This window comes from Neoarius graeffei, chromosome 17, assembly GCF_027579695.1.
Source record: "Neoarius graeffei isolate fNeoGra1 chromosome 17, fNeoGra1.pri, whole genome shotgun sequence".
NCBI classification, from domain to species: Eukaryota; Metazoa; Chordata; class Actinopteri; order Siluriformes; family Ariidae; genus Neoarius; species Neoarius graeffei.
In genome coordinates this window covers 61,942,962-61,967,885 of record NC_083585.1, presented here as the reverse complement: position 1 = coordinate 61,967,885, position 24,924 = coordinate 61,942,962, and the positions used below count along the sequence as shown (strand labels likewise).

Sequence of the window (24,924 nt, the reverse complement as noted above, 5' to 3'; positions counted from 1 at the left end):
CATGGATAGGCAAGGGTATCACTCATCTTCATCATATCATCCAAGACAATAGACTGGTCTCTTTTCCTTATTTGGTCCAGAAGCATGGCATTGAGGGTAAACACTTCTTACAGTATCTTCAAATTAAATCAACTATTCAAGCAAAATGGAATATTCAGATACCTAATTTAGACATCCCCCCCACAAATCTTGGAACTGATTAACATACCCTCCCCTCAAAAAATCCTTTCCAAAATATACAAACTTATATCACAATCCGAAAAAACTTTAAGCCTTCCATACCACAATTGGGAATTGGACCTGTCCATTACTCCTGATGCCGGCTTCTGGACCCAAATCTGCAAAAATATCTATCTAATGACTAAAAATGCCAATCTTCAACTAATACAGTACAAGGTACTCCACAGATTTCACTACACTGCACAGAAACTGGCAAGAATGGGTTTTGGCTCCGATACGTGTTCCCACTGCATGCTAAACACCCCAGACACATACATCCACGCTGTCTGGCATTGCACCCCAATCCATAGGTTCTGGATAAAAGTCACAGACTCACTCACCTCTATCCTTGGCCATCACATCCCAGCAACTCCTTCCCTCTGCATACTAGGAGATACATCTTCAACCAACCTTAACACCACAGACAATAAATTTCTTCTGGTAGCACTAACTGTCGCCAAGAAAACAATCCTCATGAACTGGAACTCAAAGAACTCAATCCACATTACCCATTGGAAAAACCTGCTAGCAGATTATATATCATTGGACAATCATACCTCTCCCAACTTACTCCACACTCAGAATACACACTCCCCTTGGTCATCTTACCTCACCTTTTTACAGACTTGACCTGGCCCTCTGTGCTTGAGATCCAGTCCCAACGCCACACTCAAATATCCTTCCATAATCGTTAATACTTAGCCATACATATTAGGGAAGGGAGGATGGAAGCTGGAATCTCTTATCTCTGTTTGTTTATGTACTTCATTTATTAATTTTTCCCACCACTCCCTCCCTCCCTCTGCTACCATCTTCCCTCCCCCACTTCATCTACTCTTGTTATACCTGGGCTTCTGGGATGGCGTGGTCGGCCCCATCCTGTCTGGCTGTCAGGTGGGACTGGCGTTGGTTGGTGCCATTGGGAGGGTTGATGGGTCAGGGTTCCCCTCCGGGTCAGGGTCCCGAGGTTTTCTCGGCGCCCCGCCCACCCCACGCATGCACTCTGATACCTGCCTACTCTTGGTATTGCACAGCGCGCCTTATCCTCTTTTAAATGCTCTACACATTAGGAAGCACACACCATTTGTACACCTGCAATAAGAACAACATGATAGACTAGGGTAAGGGAGGAGTGCATGTGGGAAACCTCTGCAGGTGCTTCGCTGCACTCCTTGCCTCTTTTAATGCAAATACATCTCTTCTTTTAATGCAGTACATTTTAGAGAAGGCACACATTCTTGTCATATACAGTCATATATAGGATAGGTGGGGCGTGTTGTGCGGAGGCTATGGGGGGCTGGTGTCGGTGTATGGGGCGTCAGGGCCCGGAGCCCTGCCTCATGCAGTACCTCCCCCTCCCCTCTGTCGTCCCATCATGAATCAGCTTGGGCAGGGGGGGCTGGCACCATAGCCATAACAGGTGCTCAGGTAGTCATCATAATTAACTATTAAATAACTATTATTTTTAGAATTTCTATCTATAAAAAATTTACTAACACAAATGATTAGCAAATAAAATAATACTCCCCCTCCCCCTCTCTCCTTCATTATGATCCAGTTTCCTTCTCCCTGGCCCGACACAGACCAGCACTGCTTACATATATACACACACACACACACACACACACACACACACACACACACGTGCTTACTTTCACATATCCCGCTCCCCCCCAACATATACACACTGTCCCTTCACCCATAATTCAAGGCCCAAAACCCCTCCAAATCTCCCCCACCTACCCTCCTCTATCTCATATGCACATTCATTACCCCTAATCAACCCCACCCATCCTCCTCTATACAGCAATATAGCTCTTGTTTATCTTTGTCGAATTTGTCTCCATGTGTTCTGTTACATCTCTTTGTTAACATATTAGTAGTATTGTCCAGCCTTTGAAATTGTTGTTAGTTACGTCAGTGCGTCTGTTGTATGTCATGTGTATATATTGATTTGTTTCATTCTGTCCTTTTTACTTTGTATTTGTTTGTATTTGTTAGCAAATAAATTTAAAAAAAATAAAAAATAAAAATATTCTGGTCAGTTTGGTTTCCGTGACAACAGATCTACAGAACATGCACTTTTACTAAATCACTGATAAAATCCAAAGAGCAATTGAAGATGGCAAATTTTCCTGTGGTATCATTCTTTGTCTGAGTAAAGCCGTTGATGCCATAGATCATGATATTTTGTAAGCAAAGTTATATTCTTATGGCATCCGTGGGATTGTCCATGATTGGTTTGCCTCATATCTATCAAATAGAAATCAGTTTGTTTCAATCAGTAATATTTTATCCAGCTCTTTACCAATTTCATGTGGAGTACCACAGGGTTCGCTTCGTGGCCCCCTTCTATTTCTCTTATACATAAATGATTTTATGAGCTGCTCCAATATATTTGATTTTCATCTTTTTGCAGGGGATTCAAATTTATTCCTGGCAGATTCATCTTTAGATTCTCTAGAAGCCAGGGTAAATTCTGAATTAGTCAATATTCGGGAGCTTGGTTGCAAATTTGAATTTCCCTCTGGGGATTAATAAAGTAATTATGATATCATCGCGTGGCTTTGTGCAAATAAATTCTCTCTGAATGTCGACAAAACAAATTTTGTTTTTTTTTTAATCCACCCCAAAAGAAATTGAGCAGAACCATTTCCTGAAAATTAATTATAAGCCGATTAAACAGAAGAACCACATCAGGTATCTTGGAGTAGTTTTCGACTCTCGCCTCATCAGGAGGAAACACATCCACCAGTAGAGCAAGAAAATCTCCAGAGGCTTTGGAATTATTGCTGAGCTTCATCACTAGGTCTCTCAAAATATTCTAACTCCGCTATACTACTCTCTTATTTATTCTTTTTTAATATATGGTGTTACAGTTTGGGGTAATACTTATGAGACTACCCTTCGACCGATAACTGGACTCCACAAGAAAGCTGTCAGAATTATTAATTTTGCTTCTTTTAATGAACACACGCCTCCTATTTTTAAAAAGCTGGAGATGATGAAATTCTCTGATTTTATAGATTACTTAAACAGTATTTTTACATTTACATTTCCTTCTAGTTTATTTGGTGCCTGCCTTTGATAACTTTTTGACACTTTTAGCATCAAGGCACAAGTATAAAACTTGACTGGCTTCGAGATCTTCATTTTGTGTTCCTTCAGCCAGAACTAACGATGGCAAGTTTAATATTCGCTTCAAAGCTGCTGCTCTCTGGAACAGTATTGATGAATCTTTCCAGAGTCTTAGCTTCAGCAATTTCAAAAGTATGATTATCGCTTCAGATCAGCATTCCTTTCTCTTTTCCTCACACTGTCATTTCATTTTTTCTCTCTTTTAATTTTTTTTTTTATTTGTTGAAATATTGTATTTTATCATTGTGCCTCTGTGCGACTAGCTTTCTTCTTTTTAACAGTAATCCATTATTTTTTTCTGCCGAGTGAGATTAGATTACTAGTTATTTCTAGGCAGAATTTTATCCTGGGCGGCATGGTGGTGTAGTGGTTAGCGCTGTCGCCACACAGCAGAAAGGTCCGGGTTTGAGCCCCATGGCCGGCGAGGGCCTTTCTGTGCGGAGTTTGCATATTCTCCCCGTGTCCGCGTGGGTTTCCTCCGGGTGCTCCGGTTTCCCCCACAGTCCAAAGACATGCAGGTTAGGTTAACTGGTGACTCTAAATTGACCGTAGGTGTGAATCTGAGTGTGAATGGTTGTCTGTGTCTATGTGTCAGCCCTGTGATGACCTGGCGACTTGTCCAGGGTGTACCCCGCCTTTCACCCGTAGTTAGCTGGGATAGGCTCCAGCTTGCCTGCGACCCTGTAGAAGGATAAAGCGGCTAGAGATGATGAGATGAGATGATTTTATCCTTCGTATGTATTAGATTTGTGTGTGTGATGTAAATAAACTATTATTGATACACATTCTGTGTGTTGTAGGTCGAAAGAAAGAAAGAAAGAAAGAAAGAAAGAAAGAAAGAAAGAAAGAAAGAAAGAAAGAAAGAAAGAAAGAAAGACCATCATGTGGGCGGTCCTCCTCTGAGTTGAAGAGTGCGTGTGTGTGTGTGTGTGTGTGTGTGTGTTACACCTACACTGCAGGAAATCTTCTCTGCTCTTTGGTTTTGAGGGTAAAATCATGTGAACTGCTGCAGCTGTAGAGACACAGAGACAAAATGGAGACTGAAAAATGACACGAAAACAGTTTAAAGCATGAAAATGAAAAATTAGATTCCTCACTGCTCTCAGTCAGACACGATTTAGAGATCGGCCAAAATGTCATCACACTGTGCAGCATTTGAATGTAAGAATCATGAGAAGCAAAAAACTTTTCCCAGCTGAAGCTCTGACAATGTGTGTGTTTTTACTTTCTGATGGATTTTATGGAGGAATTAAGGCCTCGGTTCTGATCTAACGTTCATCATATTTGTTATGTGTAAAGTTCAATAAGATTAGTTTGTGGATTTGTGATGAAGGTCCTGTTTATCTGGGAAATTTATTTGTAATTTGCACATGTAATTTCTGAGGCTAATACTAATGCTTTGTGATTTGATGCAGTTTTGTTCCCGTTTACTTTTTATTTCTGTAATGTGAATTTTATGGCTCTCTTTACTGTGATACAGAACAAATGTTTGTTTGTTTACCTTGTGGATGGATTATGTTGAATTCCTCCTCACAGATTTCCTCGACTCGTTTTTTCAGATCTGAGAGAGATTTCCTCACTCCATCAAATGAGAGATGTTGATTGACAGTGAAGCTGGGTGAGTCGTCACATCCAGGAGAAACACAGAGAGACAGGAAACTCTACAGAGAGGAAACACAGAATAGAGAAGGAGAAAAGTGTAGGAGAGGAACGAATGAATCTCAGACTGAATCAGACCAAAGACACACTTGGGATCTCAGACAGGAACATTTATTGTTGCTGTAATGAGCTTTTAGGAGGAAACTTTGTGAGGAACAGCGCCCTCTGTAGATCAGACAGTGAGTGTTACCTGGAGGAAGTGGATGTGATCGTGTGTGTGTGAAAGCTGCTCCAGCTCAGTGACTCTCCTCTGAAGATCAGCAATCTCCTGCTCCAGTTGCTTCAGGAGTCGTTCAGCTCGACTCAGTTCAGCTTTCTCCTGAGCTCTGATCAGCTCCGTCACCTCCGAGCGCTTTTTCTCCATGGAGCTGATCATCTCAGTAAAGATCCTCTCACTGTCATCTACTGCTGACTGATAATGCATCTGTTAGTACACACACACACACACACACAAAAAAAAATGGAGGTCTAATGGGATACTCTGTAAAAAAATAAACTCTCTCTCTAGATATTTGAGTTGTTTTTGTTAAACCCCGGGTTTTCAGTCCTTGTTTTTTTAGTTCACTATTTTAAGGAGATACGCAGAACCTTTCTTTTTAAATACATTTCTGAGTGGATAGTATCTCCATCCTTGACTCTTGTATGCTGCATAAATGGGAATCACATTATATTTTTTTGAGAGTTAAACTCGACCGCAAATTTGGCATTGGAGCTGCCCCGCTGAGACAGCCAGCCCTGAGCGCGTGACGTCACTGCGGGAACCGGTTTTAAGGCCGAGGCCTTTGACAGCTATAGACCAAAGTCATATAAATAATTTATGGTGAAAGTAAGAAATACTGTTACTGACTTGCTCAAATAAGACTGATTTGACTTCACTGATTGTGGGTTGACTCTCATTAAAACAGGATGGGTGTTATAACTTATGCAACATACATGTACATGCATCTATTTTCACTGATAAAATGTAAAAGGCTCATTAAATAATCAGATGAACTGAGTCAATCACATTCTGAAGCAAATTAAATAAATCTTATACCGGTAACTTAAATACACAATACAAGTTACATGGATTAATCTAAATGCAGACAGTATAACAGACAGTAGAAGGCGTGACTGACCTGTCAAACCAGACAGGAAGGCCACGCCTTCGGAAACATCAGCTGATAAAAGATGCGTCACCAATAACATCTGGTGACACTCTGAGGAAGACGACAGTCATATGTCGAAACATGTCAGGTAAACAAACCTAAAAACTAGATGTCTGATAAAAAAGAAAAAAAAAACCCAAAAAACTATATTTAATATAAGACATAATTAATGTAATCGAAAGATTAAGAATAAGTTACGGAGATGAAAGCATCAAGGAGTTTCACCGTCTAGAGAGATTGACATGAAAACGGGCACACTACAGGAATCACCTGAGATTCAATCTGTGCTGCCGGGATGAGGAAGTCGTACCGGCCAGCCTGAACATCAAGAACCCGATTCCAACCAGAAACGCGGAAAAGATGATCAGGAAAGTGCGGATGACTCTGGTAAAAGAACGGATACGGTGCACAACTGACAAACTACATAATATCAACAGCGAACTACACAGGGAGACGGAAACTTTCAAATGCCGGTTTCCCCAGAACAAGGAAATGGAATTAGCAATACACGGACACTTGGCAGACATACACGAGCAGGAATTCACCAAGACAATAACCCGACAAATCTGAAAACTGGACAGACTCATAGCACAGAAAAAGAAGGCAGAACCGGAGCACGCACACATCAACGACAAATGGATTCATAACATATCAAGGTACAAACTCTCACAAGCAGAATGCAGTATATTAGCAAAAGGACTCAACTACGCTGTCACACCGAACAACATACCACACGATGAATTCATTCTGGCAACTGAATTAGCATGTGAGAAAATACAGGATCAGGCACAAAAAGCAGCACTAAGAAACGCAATAGCTGGTATATTGAAAATGGCCAAACCACCACCCAGCAACATCACCAAACAGGAAGCCAAAGCCATGAAAACATTAGCAAAAAATAAAGACATCACAATCCTCCCAGCAGATAAAGGCAGGACAACAGTTATTATGGACACTGATGAATATGAACGGAAAATGATTGAATTACTCAGTGACAACGCATTTGAGATATTAAGAAAAGACCCAACAGAAGACAAGAAAAAGAAACTTAAAGCATTACTCAAACCACTACTCGATGAAAATAAAATAGATAAGCAGGCATACAATCATTTAGTACCCACAGCCAACGTCATCCCCAGGATTTACAGCACACCAAAGATACACAAACCAGGAACACCATTACGCCCCATAGTAGATAGCATTGGTTCAGTGACATACAACTTATCAAAAGCACTCACTGAAATAATTAAACCATTACTAGGACTCACAGACCAACACTGCAAAAACTCAAAACAACTGGCAGAAGAACTAAAAAACATCAAAATGCAGCAAGACGAAGTTTTCATATCACACGACGTCATATCTCTTTTCACCAGAACACCCACGGAAGCCACCATACAGGTAGTACAAGAAAAATTAAAAACAGACAGGACGCTCAAGAAACGCACAAACCTCACTGTAGAAGACATCACTCAGCTCCTTCAATTCATCGCCACATCCACATACTTTCAGTTCAGGAATACAATTTACAGACAGAAGGAAGGTTTTGCCATGGGAGACCCACTATCAGCCATCATGTGCGGCTTTTTCATGGAAGATCTGGAGCAGAAAGCACTCACTACAATACCAGCGGAATACAGGCCAACACTCTGGAAACGTTACGTGGATGACATACTAGAAAAAGTGAAGAGGGGACACACTCAACAACTCACCGACCATCTCAACACCATAGACAATACCGGTAATATAAAATTCACACATGAAGAAGAAACGGAGCAGTCAATAACATTTTTGGACTTAAAAATACATCACACAGAAGATGGGGACATCAAAATAAAAGTACGCAGAAAACCCCCACACACCGACCAATATTTAAACTGGACTTCCGAACACCCCATAATGCACAAAATATCAGTAGTCAGAACATTACATGAACGCACAGCAATAATTACAGATCCACAGGACAAAGAACAGGAGCAACAACATATACAACACGCACTGAAGGCATGTCAATATCCACAATGGGCAATATCCAAAGGGGTGGAACAGGTTAAGAACAACAAAACACAGAAGAAAGAGAAAAAACAAACCAACAAACAAGAACACAGGGGAGTAGTGACATTACCATACATTAGGGGAATAACTGAACGCATTCAAAGAGCAATGAGGAAACACAACATTAACACACCGGTCAAACCACACACAACACTCCGTCAGATCCTGGTTCATCCCAAAGACAGAATACATCCGGACAACAGATGCAACACCATATATGAGATTCCATGTCAATTATGCAATAAAACTTACATCGGGGAGACAGGAAGGAGTTTCAACACAAGGAAAAATGAGCATAAGAAAGAGTGCGAAAAGGAGACAGCTACAAGACAAACCCGAACAATAAAAGAAAAGGCACAACAGGAAAATTATAAGTCAGCTATAACAGATCACTGCAAAAGGGAAAATCATATTATGGACTGGGGGAATGCCAGAGTCATCCGCACAGAAGATAACAAACATCAGCGCTGGATCAGGGAGGCCATGGAGATCCGTAAGCGAAGCCTGAGGACCATCAACCGGGATGAGGGAGCATACATGCTCTCCCATACCTGGAGTGCCATCTTGCAGGGGACGAACAGACAGTAGAAGGCGTGACCGACCTGTCAATCCAGACAGGAAGGCCACGCCTTCGGAAACATCAGCTGATAAAAGATGCGTCACCAATAACATCCGGTGACACTCTGAGGAAGACGACAGTCGTACGTCGAAACATGTCAGGTAAACAAACCTAAAAACTAGATGTCTGATAAAAAAGAAAAAAAACTAATCTAAATGCAGGTAAACAACGTGTTGTTTTTGTTGTTTTGTATCCAAATGAGAGTCGGAGCTTACCCGTCTGCGTTCTCGCTTCTTGAAGGCCGATCTTTTGGCCGACTGTTTCAAAACAATCTGACGTTCAGTTGTTCATTCAGTTCTCTGTTCATTCACTTCTTCCACGTAAGGGCGAGATGGCAACAATATCCAGTTTAGAAATCAGACGGCTGCTCCACTCATTCTCCATTTTCTCCATACTGAGTACTCCACCATTACTGCTCGGCTCAGGCAATTACTAAAACCCGGGACGGGACATCGCCGGTTTTAGCAACAACCATGGGGAGGTTACTGCCTGAGCGATAATATGTCATGTCCCGTTCCATCCTGGGTTTTACCAACAACCCTCGGCTCAAACTGTGGGAGAGCTGGTGCCACTGAACTTACTTTCCTTTTAAAAATTTATTTATTTATTTTTTTACTTTTCTCGTAGTTTTATTTAATTGTTGGTACTGCACCCTCTTTCAAAACGGGCTTATAGCCAACGCTCCTCAACAGATCAGAGATTTCGTACGAGTCTTCAGTAAAATGTGCAGAGCAGAGGAGAGACCACTTCATAGGCGCCCAATGTGCCTATGAATTTCTCACAAAATGTGTCCAAATCTTTGCGGTTTGAACATTCTTGGGCCATGAATGCAACATAAATCCACCTTCTGTCATGTTGCTGCACCGACCAGCAACACATCTACATGACATGGCAATAAATTAGCTCAAAATGGAAGCTGGAAGTTGCAGTTACCTCCGTGTTTTAGTATAGCGGAAATGGCGATGAGACCAATAGCCTTCCTGCTGTGACGTTACCGACATCAAGGTCATTCACTCAGGCCGCTACCTATATGAATCATTTTAAATCATAAATATTACGATATTAGATTTATTGTTAATGCTTAAAACTATTCCTGTGACATTCTTGGGGTCTCAAGGCATTTATAAACAAAAAAATGAGGCCATGGTTCTGCGTATCTCCTTTAAGCAGGTTAATTGAAACACAGCTACTCTTCACTCCTCACCTTAATAGTGTCCACAGCCTGTTTCAGCTCCTGCACCTCCTTCTGCTTCTCCTGGATCCTCTGCTGGGATTTCATCTGCACCTCCTTTAGCTCATTCTGAGAACAAATAAAGTACATTTTCAATACATTTCATCATCTTCTACACAATTATAGCCAAAAAGAAAAAAAAACTAAACTAAATAAGTCAATAAAAACATTTCTAGAGCTTAAATTGTATAACCAGTCCTTAGAGCAAGTTAATATTGTTAGGTACTTGGGAGTTTGGTTTGATGTCAAGTTAACATTTAAGGAACATATTCAGAAAATTATTGAGAAATGCAAAAAGGGCATTAATGTTTTGAAATGTTTATCAGGGTACAACTGGGGAGCCTCAGGGATGTCCCTTAAAAGAATTTATATTGCACTGATAAGATCAGTTTTAGATTATGGTTGTATTGTGTATCTTTCAGCATCCAAGACATTGCTTAATTAACTCAATAGAATGCAGGCTAAAAGTCTCAGGACATGTTGTGGTGCATTTAGAACTTCTTCCATACCAGCGTTGCAAGTAGGATCAGGAGAAATGCCCTTAAGCCTCAGACATTTTAAGTTGAGTATGGCTTACTGGATTAATTTAAATGGACATGAGGCATCACACCCTACTAAAAAAAGTTCTCAGTGAGTGTTGGGAGTATGGCAGAGCCCAGATTTGTAGCTTTGGATGGGATGGTAACAAATTAGCAAATCAATTGGGAATGGATGATATCATTTGTAGTAAGACTGTGCCCCTGGTAACAACTCCACCTTGGTTGTTTTGCTCCCCTACTGTTACAAATGGTAACACAGGAAGGCGACATAGACACAAAAAGAACAATTCAGAATAATTTAATAAACAAAAGTCTAGGGGGATACACAAGATGAAAGCAAAAGCAAAGAGCCCCTCAGAAGGCTCAAAACACAAAAACAGGGCACTCAGGCCAATCAAAAAGCAGTCACAAACAGGCGCGTAGCAGAGACAAGACAAGCGCTGGCGTCAGACGGGTTCAGCGAGGGAAGCGAGCCGGATGTAAGTGAACGGTGCAGGGGAAGCTCCAGCTGCCGCTTAAATACGCTCACGCCCCTCCCTGGCCCAGGTGACATTAAGCAGGTCCTCCTACTGCGCCAGCGGTGTACCTACAGGGCATGGGGCACAACAACGATTAGTGGGTGCCAAACCCACATAGACCCAGAGGGAAGAAAAAGGAAACCAAAAAAACAAAAACACCAGGCTAGTAACACCCCCACCACAAAAGGGAGACCATGGTCTCCAAGAAAAAGACAAGGGCACTGTAACGGCCAAAGTAGAATTCATATAGAAGTGAATTACAATTTATGTTACATGGTGTATGTAATTTCATTTGAGTGTGTAATTTCATACAAGTAGTTTATTTCATGATTAAGATGATGAATAATATGTGGCAAGGTTAAAAGAATCAGAATTCATATGTTAAGAATTAGAACTGCCTCACGCTTCTTAAGAATTCATATGTGAAGAATTAGAACAAGAATTAGAACTGTCTCACACTTCTCAAGAATTAGAATTAGAATTCATTCAGCTATATAAGAACGGTCTCGCGCTTCTCAGGGTAGATCTCGAGAAGCCGTGGAAGCGAACAGTTTTTCTTACCTGACCCTCTGACTCTCTGATATTGACTCACCGACTCTCTGTATCTTAGAACCTTTGTAATAGTTAAACGAGGATTAAAGTTCAACTTTCAAGACGTTTCAAGTGGATTTATTGCAAGGCACACGGACACTGAGAGTGGAAACAGTTACTTTGAGACAGAGACTTCGTCAGCGTAAGCTATAGCACTTTTCTCAAGGTCTCACTACGAACGAGCCTCTACAATAGTAAGAAAAACTCGCTTGACATCGGATTACAAAACGCTGGAGAGGTTCGCTGAAACTGGAAAGAAGATTCATCGAGGGATTTACCGAGGGACTTCTGAACTAGCGCGATCGCGCGCTACACTTGTGGCTGGTGATTGACAAGTGGACGTGGCTGCAACGTGACTGTCGCAAGTGGAATTGGAACGAAAAACCGGACCGACGTTCAAAGCAACCATGACGGATGAAGAAGAAAAGCCGGTAAGCCTTCCGAGGGAAAAACGTCAGCGTAAACCAACACAACGGTCACTGGAAAATAGTCTGCAGACAAGAATTGACTCGAGAACAAGAAAGCTAAAGAGAAGAAACCAAACATGAACATGGCTTTCGTGAAACCGTGCATCTTCTGTCAGGGAGAGCATACCATGGAACAGTGCAAGAAACTTCAAAAAAAGCTACACAAAGAAAAATTGGAATTCCTTAAGAGTAAAGGACTCTGCTACAGCTGTCTTATAGAAGGACACATGAGCAGTGCCTGTGAAGAAAAGAAGAGCTGTGAGATGTGTTCAGCTAAACACCCTACACTGTTACACATAAAGCAGACACCTAAAGACATAACAAAAGAAGACACTTCAAGGGAGGAACCAAAAAAGGAGTCTTTACAGGAAGAACAAACTGTGGTCAGTGGATTCGTGGATGCAGGGGAAACTTGCTCTCAGATGGGGGCCGGGGGTGCAGGAACCGTCCTCGCCATTGTTCCGGTGAGAGTGAAGGCAAAGAAAGGCAACAAGGTGCTGACTTGTTATGCGTTCCTGGATCCAGGGAGCAATGCCTCCTTTTGCACTAACAAGCTAGCCAACAACCTTAACCTGCAAGGAAAAAATGTGAACATCCTACTTACTACTATGGGAGACCAAAAGACTGTCTCGTGCAAGGTGTTGCCAGACCTAGAAGTCAGCAGTCTGGAGGGGGATGACTTTGTCGGGCTCACTGGTGTGTTTACGCAAAGGGCCATACCTGCTAGTCAGGAGAATATCCCAACCCAAGAGGACGTGGATAGGTGGCCACACTTACGAGGTGTACGAATTCCATTGATCAAGGCGGATATCGATCTTCTTATTGGGACTGATGTCGCAAAGGCTTTAGAGCCAAAAGAGGTCATCTGCAGCGTGAAAGATGGACCGTATGCAGTACGTACAGTCTTGGGATGGACAGTGAACGGGCCGCTGCGTGAGAACATCGGAAGCTGGTCAAAAGACGGATACCCACAGATCCAAATGAATCGGATATCGGTGGCTCGACTTGAAGAATTGTGGACCCAGCAATTCAAGTATGACTTTCCCGAGAATGCTCAAGGAGAGCAGCTTGAGATGTCAAAGGAAGATCAACTGTTTATGGACAGAGTCACCACATCCACAAAACTGGTCGACGGTCACTACTCTATCGGACTGCCATTGAAGAACAAAGATGTGAAAATGCCTAACAATAGAGCAATGACAGAGCAACGAGCGCTCAACATGAAAAAGAAGCTTCAGAGAAACCAGACGTTCCGAGAGGAATACGTCAGCTTCATGAACCAGGTCATAGCCAAGGGATATGCCGTCAAGGTCCCAGACGAAGAGCTTAACAGGAGTGATGGAAAGGTGTGGTTTATTCCACATCATGCTGTCTATCACCCCAAGAAGCATAAACTTCGAGTGGTATTCGACTGCGGTGCTTCATATCAGGGAACCACACTTAATGAGCAACTACTGCAAGGGCCTGACATGACAAGCAGTCTGGTTGGAGTCTTAACACGATTTCGTCAGGAGCCAATCGCAGTTATGGCAGATGTGGAGGCCATGTTCCACCAGGTCAAGGTCCCATCTGAAGACGCAGACCTTCTCAGGTTTTTATGGTGGCCTGACGGGGATATCTCAAGGGAGCTGCAGAAGTACAGAATGGAGGTACACTTGTTCGGAGCCACCTCTTCACCCAGCTGTGCGAACTATGCGCTGAGAAGATGTGCCGAGGACAACAGGAGTACTTTTGATGCGGCAGCTGTGGAGACAGTGTTGAACAATTTTTACATCGACGATTGTCTAAAATCAGTTAACTCAGAACAGGAAGCGATCAAGCTACTCCACGACTTGACAGCCATTTGTCAAACAGGAGGCTTTAGACTGACAAAATGGACGACCAACAGTCGAAACGTGCTGTTAACCATTCCGCTTGAGGACCGAGCAACAGAAGTCAAAGATCTTGATCTCGACCAGGACTCACTCGCCATCAAGAGAGCTTTGGGAGTGCAATGGTGCATCCGGTCAGATCATTTCAAGTTTCAGGTGAACATCGAGCAAAAGCCTTTTACCAGGAGAGGAATCCTGTCTACAATGAGCTCTGTCTATGATCCACTAGGAATGTTGTCACCAGTCATACTACCTGCTAGAAACATCTTGCAAGAATTGTGTAGACTAAGAACAGCCTGGGATGACACTGTGCCAGAACACCTTGCACATCAATGGACCAAGTGGACTGAAGAACTCCAACAGCTCACTGACTTTCGAGTAACACGATGCTTTAAGCCACCTGAATTCGGCAAAACTGTGCAAGCTCAACTGCATCATTTTTGTGACGCATGTGAAATAGGCTATGGTACTGTCACGTACTTAGTCCAGAAGAATAGCAGCAACCAAGTACACTGTTCATTCGTCTTGGGGAAGGCAAGGGTCGCCCCTCTGAAACCAACTACCATCCCACGGTTGGAGCTTGGGACGGTGACTGCATTAACCCGACGGTAGTCAGTACAAAAGCGATAAGAGGAGTCGCTTTTCAGGACCAACAGGCAAGGCGAACTCCACGGACTAACACTAGGCTCTGCCAACTTGTTGGAGAGGAGGTATTCAGTCTCCTGACGCAAGATGGCACGCTTCGTCGGATTTACCCTATACGGATGCTGTTTAATTGGGAGACTACTCCCCACGTCAACGTCGTGCTGGAGGACGGTGGTCCTAGATGGAACATCGCGGAATATTTCAGGATATTCATTAATCAGTGACACAACATCGCGTTGCTGCTGTTCAGTTAGATGTGTTAACTGGGTTGGCAGCGTTGCCAACATCTCGGAATTTTTCAGACGCCCCTGGACTATGCAGCGCAACGGGACAGAGTCGACATCCTCACCCCCAGCTACTGCAGAGAGAAGAACGGTGGGGGAACCGAGTGGCTTACGAGAGTGATAGGGCTTCAGCATATTAATGTGACAAACGCGAGAACTGACACGCTTATCAGGGGTCGCAATCGCGTAGTCCACATCGGACAGTTTTTTCTCCACGCTGTATGGACCGCTATATTTGGCCTGGAAAACAGAGCCTGGAATCGGCATCAACACCAGAACTTCGTCACCGGGGTTGAAACTACGACTGCGCGCTTTGCGGTCAAATCGGTGTTTCATTTCACCTTGGATTTTCTCAAGGTTCACTCTGGCGATGGCACGAGCGCGGTATAAGCGTGTGCGGAAATCGCTGACATACTGTAGCAGGTGTTGCGGGGGCGCAGTACCAAGCCAGCGCTCACTCAATATGGACAGTGGTGTTCTCAACCGGTGAGCAAACACTAATTCAGACGGACTAAAACCGGTAGATTCTTGTACCACTTCACGCGAAGCAAATAACAACCACGGCACAGCATCTTCCCAAGACGCCCCAGTCTCCAAACAATATGCACGGAGCATACGCTTGAGCGTTTGGTGATACCTCTCCAGTGCGCCCTGACTGGCGGGATGGAAAGCAGAGGACACTCGATGGGTAATTTGGAGAGACTGGAGGGCCTTGGCAAAGGCTTTGGACATGAAATTAGTGCCCTGATCGCTCTGTATTTCACGAGGCAGCCCAACAAAGGAGAAGAAACGGAGCAGTGCTCGTACGATGGATTTCATGGTGATTTTGCGTAGAGGTATGGCCTCAGGGTAGCGAGTGGACGTACACATCACAGTTAACAGATATTGATAGCCACTTTTCGACCTCGGCAGTGGACCAACACAATCAATCACTACTCGTTCAAATGGCTGGCCAATGGCTGGTATAGGGTGTAACGGTGCAGGCGGGATTAATTGATTAGGCTTGCCAGCAAGCTGACAAACATGGCATGATTGACAGAACTTAACCACGTCACGCCTAACACCGGGCCAGAAGAAATATCTCGCTATGCGATCAAGTGTTTTGGTCACGCCGCTATGGCCAGAGAGGCCGTCATGAGCCATACTCAGAATTTCCGCTCTGTACTTGGACGGTACCACTATCTGGTGCAGTGACTGCCAATCCTCAGACTGGTCACAAGGCTTCCACTTTCTCATAAGCACGCCATTGTGTAAATAATAACCTTGTGAGATGGTGCCTATCTCAGAGTCTGCACACACGGATTTAAAACACGCTACCAGACTGTCGTCAGATTTTTGCTGCTGAATGAGATCAGACTGTGTTAGTCGGAAATCTGGGCAGTCATGCAAGACCTTCGGGATTGCAGGGTCTAACACAGTATCGCACTTCGGTTCATCCTTCAGAAGTCTAGCGCACGCTTCTGGTATCGCCATAAACGTGTCAGCTAAAGTGATGTCTGGCACCACTTTCAACGCAGCTTTCTTTGCTTGGGCACGCGTGACTACACTGGCATGAAAAACATCAGGATGCTCGCGCTCGCATGCATCGGGCATGTCAGATACCAGAGGTTTCGTCACAACTTCGAGCGGCGCATCACAGCTAAACACATTACCACGGCCGATGTCATTACCAAGTAACAGTGTAACGCCTGGGACAGGCAGTGTGTCATGAACGGCGACATTCACCTCACCACTGGCAAGGTCAGACCTCAGCAATACGCGGTGGAGGGGCATCTCAGACACCCCCTTCCCGATACCACGAACCAGCACACTACTGCCTGTGGCAGTACGCGCTGACAACGGAAGGACTCCCTGCAAAAGGATTGACTGATTCGCGCCGGTGTCGCGTAAAATACGAACGGGCACCGGAGCGGCGCCAGACACGGACACGGATCCATCCAACAGGAACGGATCGTAAGATGACTTGTCAGAGTTTGCGGCATAATCGAAACGACGCTGCAGAGGTGGAAGTGAACAAGCTAAACTGACGCTTTTAGTGTTGTCATCCCTAGCACGTTTACATTTCAATTTCAAACAGTCGGCAATCACATGACCGGGTTTACTGCAATAAAAACAACCTTGCTGAACGGTTGGCGTAGACGGCGGCTTGGTCCCAGCGCGGTTGCGGGATAGAGTCACCACGGGAGACGTAGGACGAGGTCTAGTTTGGACACGGTCATGGTGGATGAGTGAATACTCGTCAGCGAGCGTGCACGCAGCAGAAAGTGTTTTAGATTTCTGTTCGCTGACATGCGTTGCGACCAAGGGCGGCAGGCAATTAATGAACTCTTCGAGGAGGATTAACTCAATCAACTTGGCCATATCATTAGCTCCAACGACGGTGCGCCAGCGGTTGAATGACGTTTCTTTCAACCGGCCAAACTCGACATACGTCTGATCGTGTTTCTTCCTAAGTTTTCTGAATCTCTGGCAATACGCTTCGGCTGTTAGCTGGTAACCATTTAGAAGTGCTATTTTAACCGCGTCATAGTCGGCGCTACGATCAACAGGGAGAGAGGAATAAATCTCCTGGGATTTACCCGTTAAAACGCATTGGAGGAGGAATGCCCATTTGTCTTTCGGCCAAGCCAAATTGGTTGCCACCCTTTCAAAGTGAGGGAAATATCACTCGACGTCTGCCTCACTAAAGGGGGGAACCAATCTGATATTTTTAGCCACATCAAAAGCAGATTTGGCCTTCGCGGTCTCAGATTCTAACCGGCGGATTTCGGCCTCGGTCTTTAGACGCTCGCGCTGTAATTCAATCTCCAGACGCCTCTGCTCAGCCTCCATCTCCAGACGCTTCTGCTCGAGGTCCAGCTCGCGCAAGCGGATCCGGGTGTCTCAAGCCTGAGCAGGAGCTGGGGACTGAGTAGGAGACGCAGACGGCTGCAACTTTGTAGGCGTTTGACGCTGAGACAACACACCCATTTCGACAAGTACAGCGAGAAGTTTAGCTTTAAGAGCGTCTTTGGTGCATTCTTCGTCGGCGCTTAACGGAATATTGTACTCCTTGGCTAAATCGAGCAGCTCGGGTTTGTTAAGCCTATGCATCTTTGTGCGAGATGGAGACTTAAGAAATTCCTGGACCGACGTCATATTTTAAAGGCTTCGTAACAAACAACAAAAACAGGTGCGCTTACCGAACCGGCGAGATAATAAGTAACAGGCGCACAATAATCGGTACTAATTGACACTAGTCAACGAAATGCCCCTCACGTGAGGGTTATAAAGATTAACGAGCAGCAGGTTAACCAATACAAACAAAAGGCAACGAGACTACTCAAAAATCAAACAAGCTACTAAGTAGCACAGGTGGTTAATTAGAGCAGGCACTAATGTGCAGACAGAACCACAGTCAATCAAACTTCCCAAAAACCGTACAAATCCACTCAAAAAGAAAAACGAGAGCAGACAGCGAGTCAGGCAGAGCCCAACAAAAACAGATTGGCGCGCTGGTGTACTAACGTGGATGGCACCGGGCAGGGAGTGGCTACCTACACTGTCTAAACTGAAACTGGAGAAAACAAAAGCCTAACTATCTCCGGTTCTTCCGTGGAGTACCCAGCTCGAGGCTTCACAGAGCCCCCTCCTGGGATATCCACAAAAACGTTCTAACAAAAAAAAAAAGAGCCAATCCCAAAAAGTACTCACCACGGCGAAAACAAACACAGCGTGGCCAATAAACACCAACCCGTAGATCAAAAGAATGCGAGAGGTACCAGAATTTCTTAAGCCTCCCGGACGAGCCCCCAATATGTTACAAATGGTAACACAGGAAGGCGACATAGACACAAAAAGAACAATTCAGAATAATTTAATAAACAAAAGTCTAGGGGGATACACAAGATGAAAGCAAAAGCAAAGAGCCCCTCAGAAGGCTCAAAACACAAAAATAGGGCGCTCAGGCATATCAAAAAGCAGTCACAAACAGGCGCGTAGCAGAGACAAGACAAGCGCTGGCGTCAGATGGGTTCAGCGAGGGAAGCGAGCCGGATGTAAGTGAACGGTGCAGGGGAAGCTCCAGCTGCCGCTTAAATACGCTCACGCCCCTCCCTGGCCCAGGTGACATTAAGCAGGTCCTCCTACTGCGCCAGCGGTGTACCTACAGGGCATGGGGCACAACAACGATTAGTGGGTGCCAAACCCACATAGACCCAGAGGGAAGAAAAAGGAAACCAAAAAAACAAAAACACCAGGCTAGTAACACCTACGGTGATCATGGAAACCAAAGAGATAGCTAAATCTGGAGGAGTGGATCAGAACGTAGAGCAATACTTAGGAAGTAGGTACTATAATATAACACAGGTTTATATAAATGCATCTAAAGATTCAGAGGGTAAAATAGGTATTGCAGTTTATATCCCTGATTACAAAATCTCTATTAAAAAGAGAACATCAGATCATATGTCTATATTTGCAGCTGAAATGACAGCCATTATTATTGCATTACAGTGGATAGAAGAAACTAGGCCCCCTAAAGCAGTTATTTGTTCCGATTCTGTGTCATCTCTCACATCCGTTCAAAGTGGAGAATCGTCATGCCGACAGGACTTATTGAATCAAATTAATAATATCTTATTTGCAATCAGTCAACAGGGAATATCAATCCAGTTTGTACGGGTTCCAGCCCATAAAGGAGTTGGTGGCAATGAGGAAGCAGACAAGCTGGCAAAAGAGGCAACCAAAGAAGAGGAGGTTCAGTTAAGTATTCCACTCAGTAGATCAGAAGTTAAAGTGCATATTCTGCACCAATTTAGTTTTTTTTATATGAAAGTATGTCCCTTTACACACTCATCCAGAAGGGTAATTTTGCACAAGGCCATCTGTCTACAGCAGAAAAAAAATAAAATAAAACGCGTCTGGAAAAATCCCAAGGGAGTCTGGACCCAGAATCATGACGTCACCTGCGGAAGCGCCGGCAGGTTGTGAGAGCTTGTGCGGTTTCAGTGCACAGCCTGTGTAGACCAAACGCTCCCATTTCTCTCTCACTGTCCTGTCTTTTGGAAAACGATGAGTACTAATCCCATCAAGATTGGTGTTGCTACACCCTCATACGATACATCTGTTAACCATTTTAATAGTTACGCGATAACATTGAAGAAATTTGCAGAAAATCACCAGGTCGTTTTCTCAGAAATAAACCAGTGCTGATGTAGGATTCAGAGGGAGGCGTCCCGCAGATGACGTCATGAAAATCAATGTTTCCCGGGAAATTCAAATGCCAAGTTTTTTTCAGAGGCGGACCAATTCGCCTCAAACGGCTTGATTTCAACTGAATTTTTCTGGTATTGCGCAAGGTAAAAAAAAAAAAAGCAGAGAATGCAGAATGTTACAGATATTTGACCAAAGTTTAATATCAAATAGGAGAATTACATTGATCTTGCTCCTGAATTTACCCGTGATATGCACTTTAAGGTACTCATTAAACAAAGTTAACATATGGCAAGCTGAATGGGATAAGGAGAAGAAAGGTAGACACTTGTATAATATACAGAAAGATATCTCAAGTAGCAAACCAAGTTACCCAAACAGACAGGAGGAGGTTTGGTTTACAAGACTGAGAATAGGCCATACTGGATTAAATAACAGCTTATACGTTGCAAACAAAACATCCATCTGGAAAATGTGAACTTTGTGGAGTGAGAGAGGATGTAGATCATGTTCTTTTAAGGTGCTTAAAATTCTACAGACAAAGAGAAAAACTGAAGAGAGAAGTGAACACAGTCAAGAAAGCCTTTTCTTTAGACACCTTATTAGACACTGTTATGGAACAGCCTTCCAAGTAAGGTTCGGGAATCAGACACAGTCTCAGCATTTAAGTCTAGGCTGAAAACATATCTGTTTAGTCAAGCCTTTTGTTAATGGTGTTTATGAGGTAAAGGAGTAGATTTGGAGGGTCCTCAGACATAGAGTGTTTTGGTAAACTGGGATGTATGGATGCTGTCAGTCCCCACTCGCTTGCTCACTCGAGTTTGTTGACGGTGTAGTGGCTGGCTGCTTTATGTCCCGGAGCTCCCTCATGCCTGTGTTACCTTCTGGCTCTCTCCTTTTAGTTATGCTGTCATAGTTAGTTGCCGGAGTCCCTGTTTGTACTCGGTGCAATATGTATACTGTTCCTACTTATTCAGGTGACATTGGGCATACCTAACCAGCTGTGTTTTCTTTCCCTCCCCCCCACCCCAAATCTGTCCCTCTGAGTTACATGGAGTCAACAGGAAATCTTTTGGTGGAGAGGGTGGAGACCTCGACTGGCTATCGTAGCCTGCAGGGAATCGGCCGTCAGACATTCTGTCGCATGTCCCAGACCCGGTGAAATGTAACTGAATTGTCTTGGCCAACCCTAAGGGTCCCATCTGCATCTCATCATTGCTGAGGAGTGTGCTCCCCTCACCCAATCAAGCATCCAGCCAGAGCAGGTCATGATATATTTTACCATATTAACATGCCATTGTTGTGTGTTATGCCTGATGTAAAGACTCTCGTCTCTGCGAGCCTACCACACAGATTTAATACTTGTCATTTTTAGGGCATACCTAACAACGTGTTTTCTTTCTCTCTCTCCCCCCCCCAATCTGTCCCTCTGAGTTACATGTTGATCCTGGGATTTAGATGCTGGCCTCTTCTGCCCCTCGGACCTGCTTGATCCATCCTGGTGCCCTGTGTCTGGTCGGAGTTTTATCGCACCGCTCCTGTGAAGGACGGCCCCATGAGGACAGTTGAGGATTATACCTGTTAAAACTGTTAATCTTATAGTCAGGCTGTCTGTTGTTGCCCAAATGAGGATGGGTTCCCTTTTGAGTCTGGTTCCTCTCGAGGTTTCTTCCTCATGTCGTCTGAGGGAGTTTTTCCTTGCCACCGTCGCCACAGGCTTGCTCATTGGGGATAGATTAGAGATAAAATTAGCTCATGTTTTAAGTCGTTCAAATTCTGTAAAGCTGCTTTGCGACAATGTTTATTGTTAAAAGTGCTATACAAATAAACTTGATTTGATTTTATTTAGGTGAGCCGAGATCAGAAAACATCACTTGTGCTATCATAACATTTATCAAAGAAACAAAATTAGCAAATAGGATTTAGTTTGTTGTTTTTCCTTTTTGTTCATTTTTTCTTTGAAATGGCATCCATTTAATTGCACCTCAGTCCAGTAGATGGCGGTAATACAAAAGCAAAGGGGGGGTCCCATATACGATTCGTACATTGGGGGAGTGCCTGTTAGAGAGCGCACTTGTCCTGGGCCATCGGCATAGTGAGGTAGGGTGGCCAGTTCCTTTCCTCGCCGCCTTTAACTTCCCCAGTGTTTCCACCAGGTCCCCATTCACTGCTGGGTGGACAGGGAGCGAGCCCCAGATCCCCGTCGAGCTGAGGCTCGAACCAGGGACCGTTCACTTAGTGGTCAAGCGCTCTAACCACTTGGCCACCTGCGCTCCGGCGGTAATACACTTTGCTTGTAAACTGCCATAAAACCTGACCGAAGAAGAAGACTGATCTGAGAGCAGTGCGCATCATCACTGTTCCCTTTTATTTCTCAGTGAGTTTAGAGGGGGGAGACATGCACAGTGCACATCTGGATTCATGGGAGTTATTTATTTGTTCAGGTTTACTTCTTTAAGGTGCTGTGTGTACATTCAAAACCACACCCAATTTCCACATTCAGAAAGATAGTTTTTTTTACCTGTAGATTATTAAATGTTATGAAATATGATATCCAGTTACAGAGCTTTAACACAGTCACGTGAGCACTTTAGCTGTAAAATGCTGGAAGAAGGGTGTTGGCTGTTTAAAGTCCACTGACTGGTCTGATCTCTTTAACATTTCTTTACATATTACTGTTTGACTGGAAATAATTTACTTCACAGAGAATGACAGTCAGAGAACCAATTAAATCCACTGAATAGAAATTAGATTAGAAATAGAATTTGTATAAAATGACTTGGAAAAGAAGAATGATGTCCAGTTCTCACCTGTTTTTCATTTCTTTCTGCTTTAGCTGCAACTGTATTATGACCTTTATGTTCATCCATCGTACACAAATAACAGATGAAGCTTTGGTCAGTACGACAGAAGATCTCGATCAGTTTGTCGTGTTCAGAGCAGATCTTCTCTTGGAGCTCTGCACAGGCTTCAACTAACTTGTGCTTCTTAAAGGCAGGAGACTGATGGTGAGGTTTAAGATGATCTTCACAATAGGAGGCCTGACACACCAGACAGGACTTGACGGCTTTGTATTTTCTCCCAGTGCAGAAATCACACTCCACATCTCCAGGTCCAGCGTAACAGTGAGCAGGAGAAGCAGCTTGGAGTTCAGTCTTCTTCAGTTTCTCCACCACTTCAGCCAGCATGTTGTTCCTGCACAGAACAGGCCTTGGGGTGAAAGTCACTCTGCACTGGGGGCAGCTGTAGACGCCCTTCACATCCTCCTGATCCCAGCAGCCATTAATACACACCTTACAGAAACTGTGTCCACAGTGAATAGCTACAGGATCCTTCAGGAGATCCAGACACACTGGACAGCTGAACTGATCCACTGATAACTGATCTACTGAAATACCAGCCTCTGCCATTTTCTTGTACTGAGAGAGAGAGACTCTGAACTCTCTGCTGAGTTTCGTTTTCTCTGAAATGAACTTCCTGTTTCTGTGTGTGTTCTGTGTGGCAGAGAGAGTGGGCGTGGCTTTAAAGAGAGAGCTCCTTTTTTGTAATGTGTCAGTAGGGGCCTGGCTATGTTAGCAAATTCCTATTCAGTGTGAAGAGATTTGAAACAGTGTGTGTGTGTGTGTGTGTGTGTATTTCCTACAGGGCGTATAGACTTGAACAATCTTACCAGTGATAGTTTAAATGAACAATGAACACATCTCTCTCTCTCTCTGTCTCTCATATGAACAGGATTCTGAAGTGATTAATTGATCTGACCATCCATCCATTCTCTGTAACTGTAATTTAAAAACATCTTTTATATTGAATTTGTTGTAATGTTTGCACATAGTTTACTTACATTATGTTTAAATTTCTGATCCCATTCTGAAACCATAATAATCTATTAAACTACAAAATGGTCAAGCAGTAAAAATAAAATGATCAAAAAATGCCCAAAGATAAAACGAAAAAGCAGAAGGGGAAAAATGTGTAAGTACATTCTAAAAATAAATCTATAAATACCTCAACAGTGGAAGTGTTTTTGATCAAAATAAAAAAATAAAAAAATTCTCCTCTCATCTCATTTCCTGACTTCTTGTTCACATCCATTTAACACATTATACTAAAATTAAAGGCAGAAATGGCCCTGATGCTGCTCCTGAAGATCTTTCCAACACGTCGTTGAAAAATGACAAACACCAATATCAGTCTCGTCCTTTTGTAAGTTAAAGAAGGTTTATTGCAGAAACAGACACATGGTGATAAGGGTTCAGCACACTACTCATACCGTCCCTTTGTTCTCAAATATATATATACTCTTTACTACATAAAAAGGAGACATCTATTGCATTACATCTATTGCAATTACATGCCAGAGTGTGACCAGCTCTAAAGCTGATTGGATCTTCTCTAATCGCTGGTTTGTACGCACATCCGCTATGCACATAACGAGCATGATAAGATTAACATGTTGCGGTGCTGAATGTTCTGAGTCGTTAGTCCTTGAAGAGGAAACGCTCAGTGAAAAGGAAAATTACAAGACAGTGTGACACTAAAATTTACTCTACAATTCCCCCTTTTATCATGTAAATGAGAACATTAAATCTATAATACTGTGATACAGGGGTGGTACGGTGGTGTAGTGGTTAGCGCTGTCGCCTCACAGCAAGAAGAAGTCCGGGTTCGAGCCCCGTGGCCGGTGAGGGCCTTTCTGTGTGGAGTTTGCATGTTCTCCCCGTGTCTGCGTGGGTTTCCTCTGGGTGCT

General features: G+C 43.7%; 1 protein-coding gene across 1 annotated transcript in view; it reads right to left on the bottom strand.

Moving 5' to 3' along the window:
* LOC132864393 (tripartite motif-containing protein 16-like) overlaps positions 1-23,678 on the bottom strand; it is a 35,896-nt gene extending 12,218 nt beyond the window's left edge. Inside the window, exons 1-5 of the mRNA XM_060897816.1 lie at positions 22,988-23,678; positions 10,043-10,138; positions 5,207-5,440; positions 4,859-5,018; positions 4,310-4,369 (exon numbers count right to left, since the gene is read on the bottom strand). Of these exons, the coding sequence (XP_060753799.1) occupies positions 4,310-4,369; positions 4,859-5,018; positions 5,207-5,440; positions 10,043-10,138; positions 22,988-23,587 (1,150 nt within the window). The 5' untranslated portion in view covers positions 23,588-23,678. The remainder of the gene's footprint in view (positions 1-4,309; positions 4,370-4,858; positions 5,019-5,206; positions 5,441-10,042; positions 10,139-22,987) is intronic.
* Between the last annotated feature and the right edge of the window lie 1,246 nt (positions 23,679-24,924).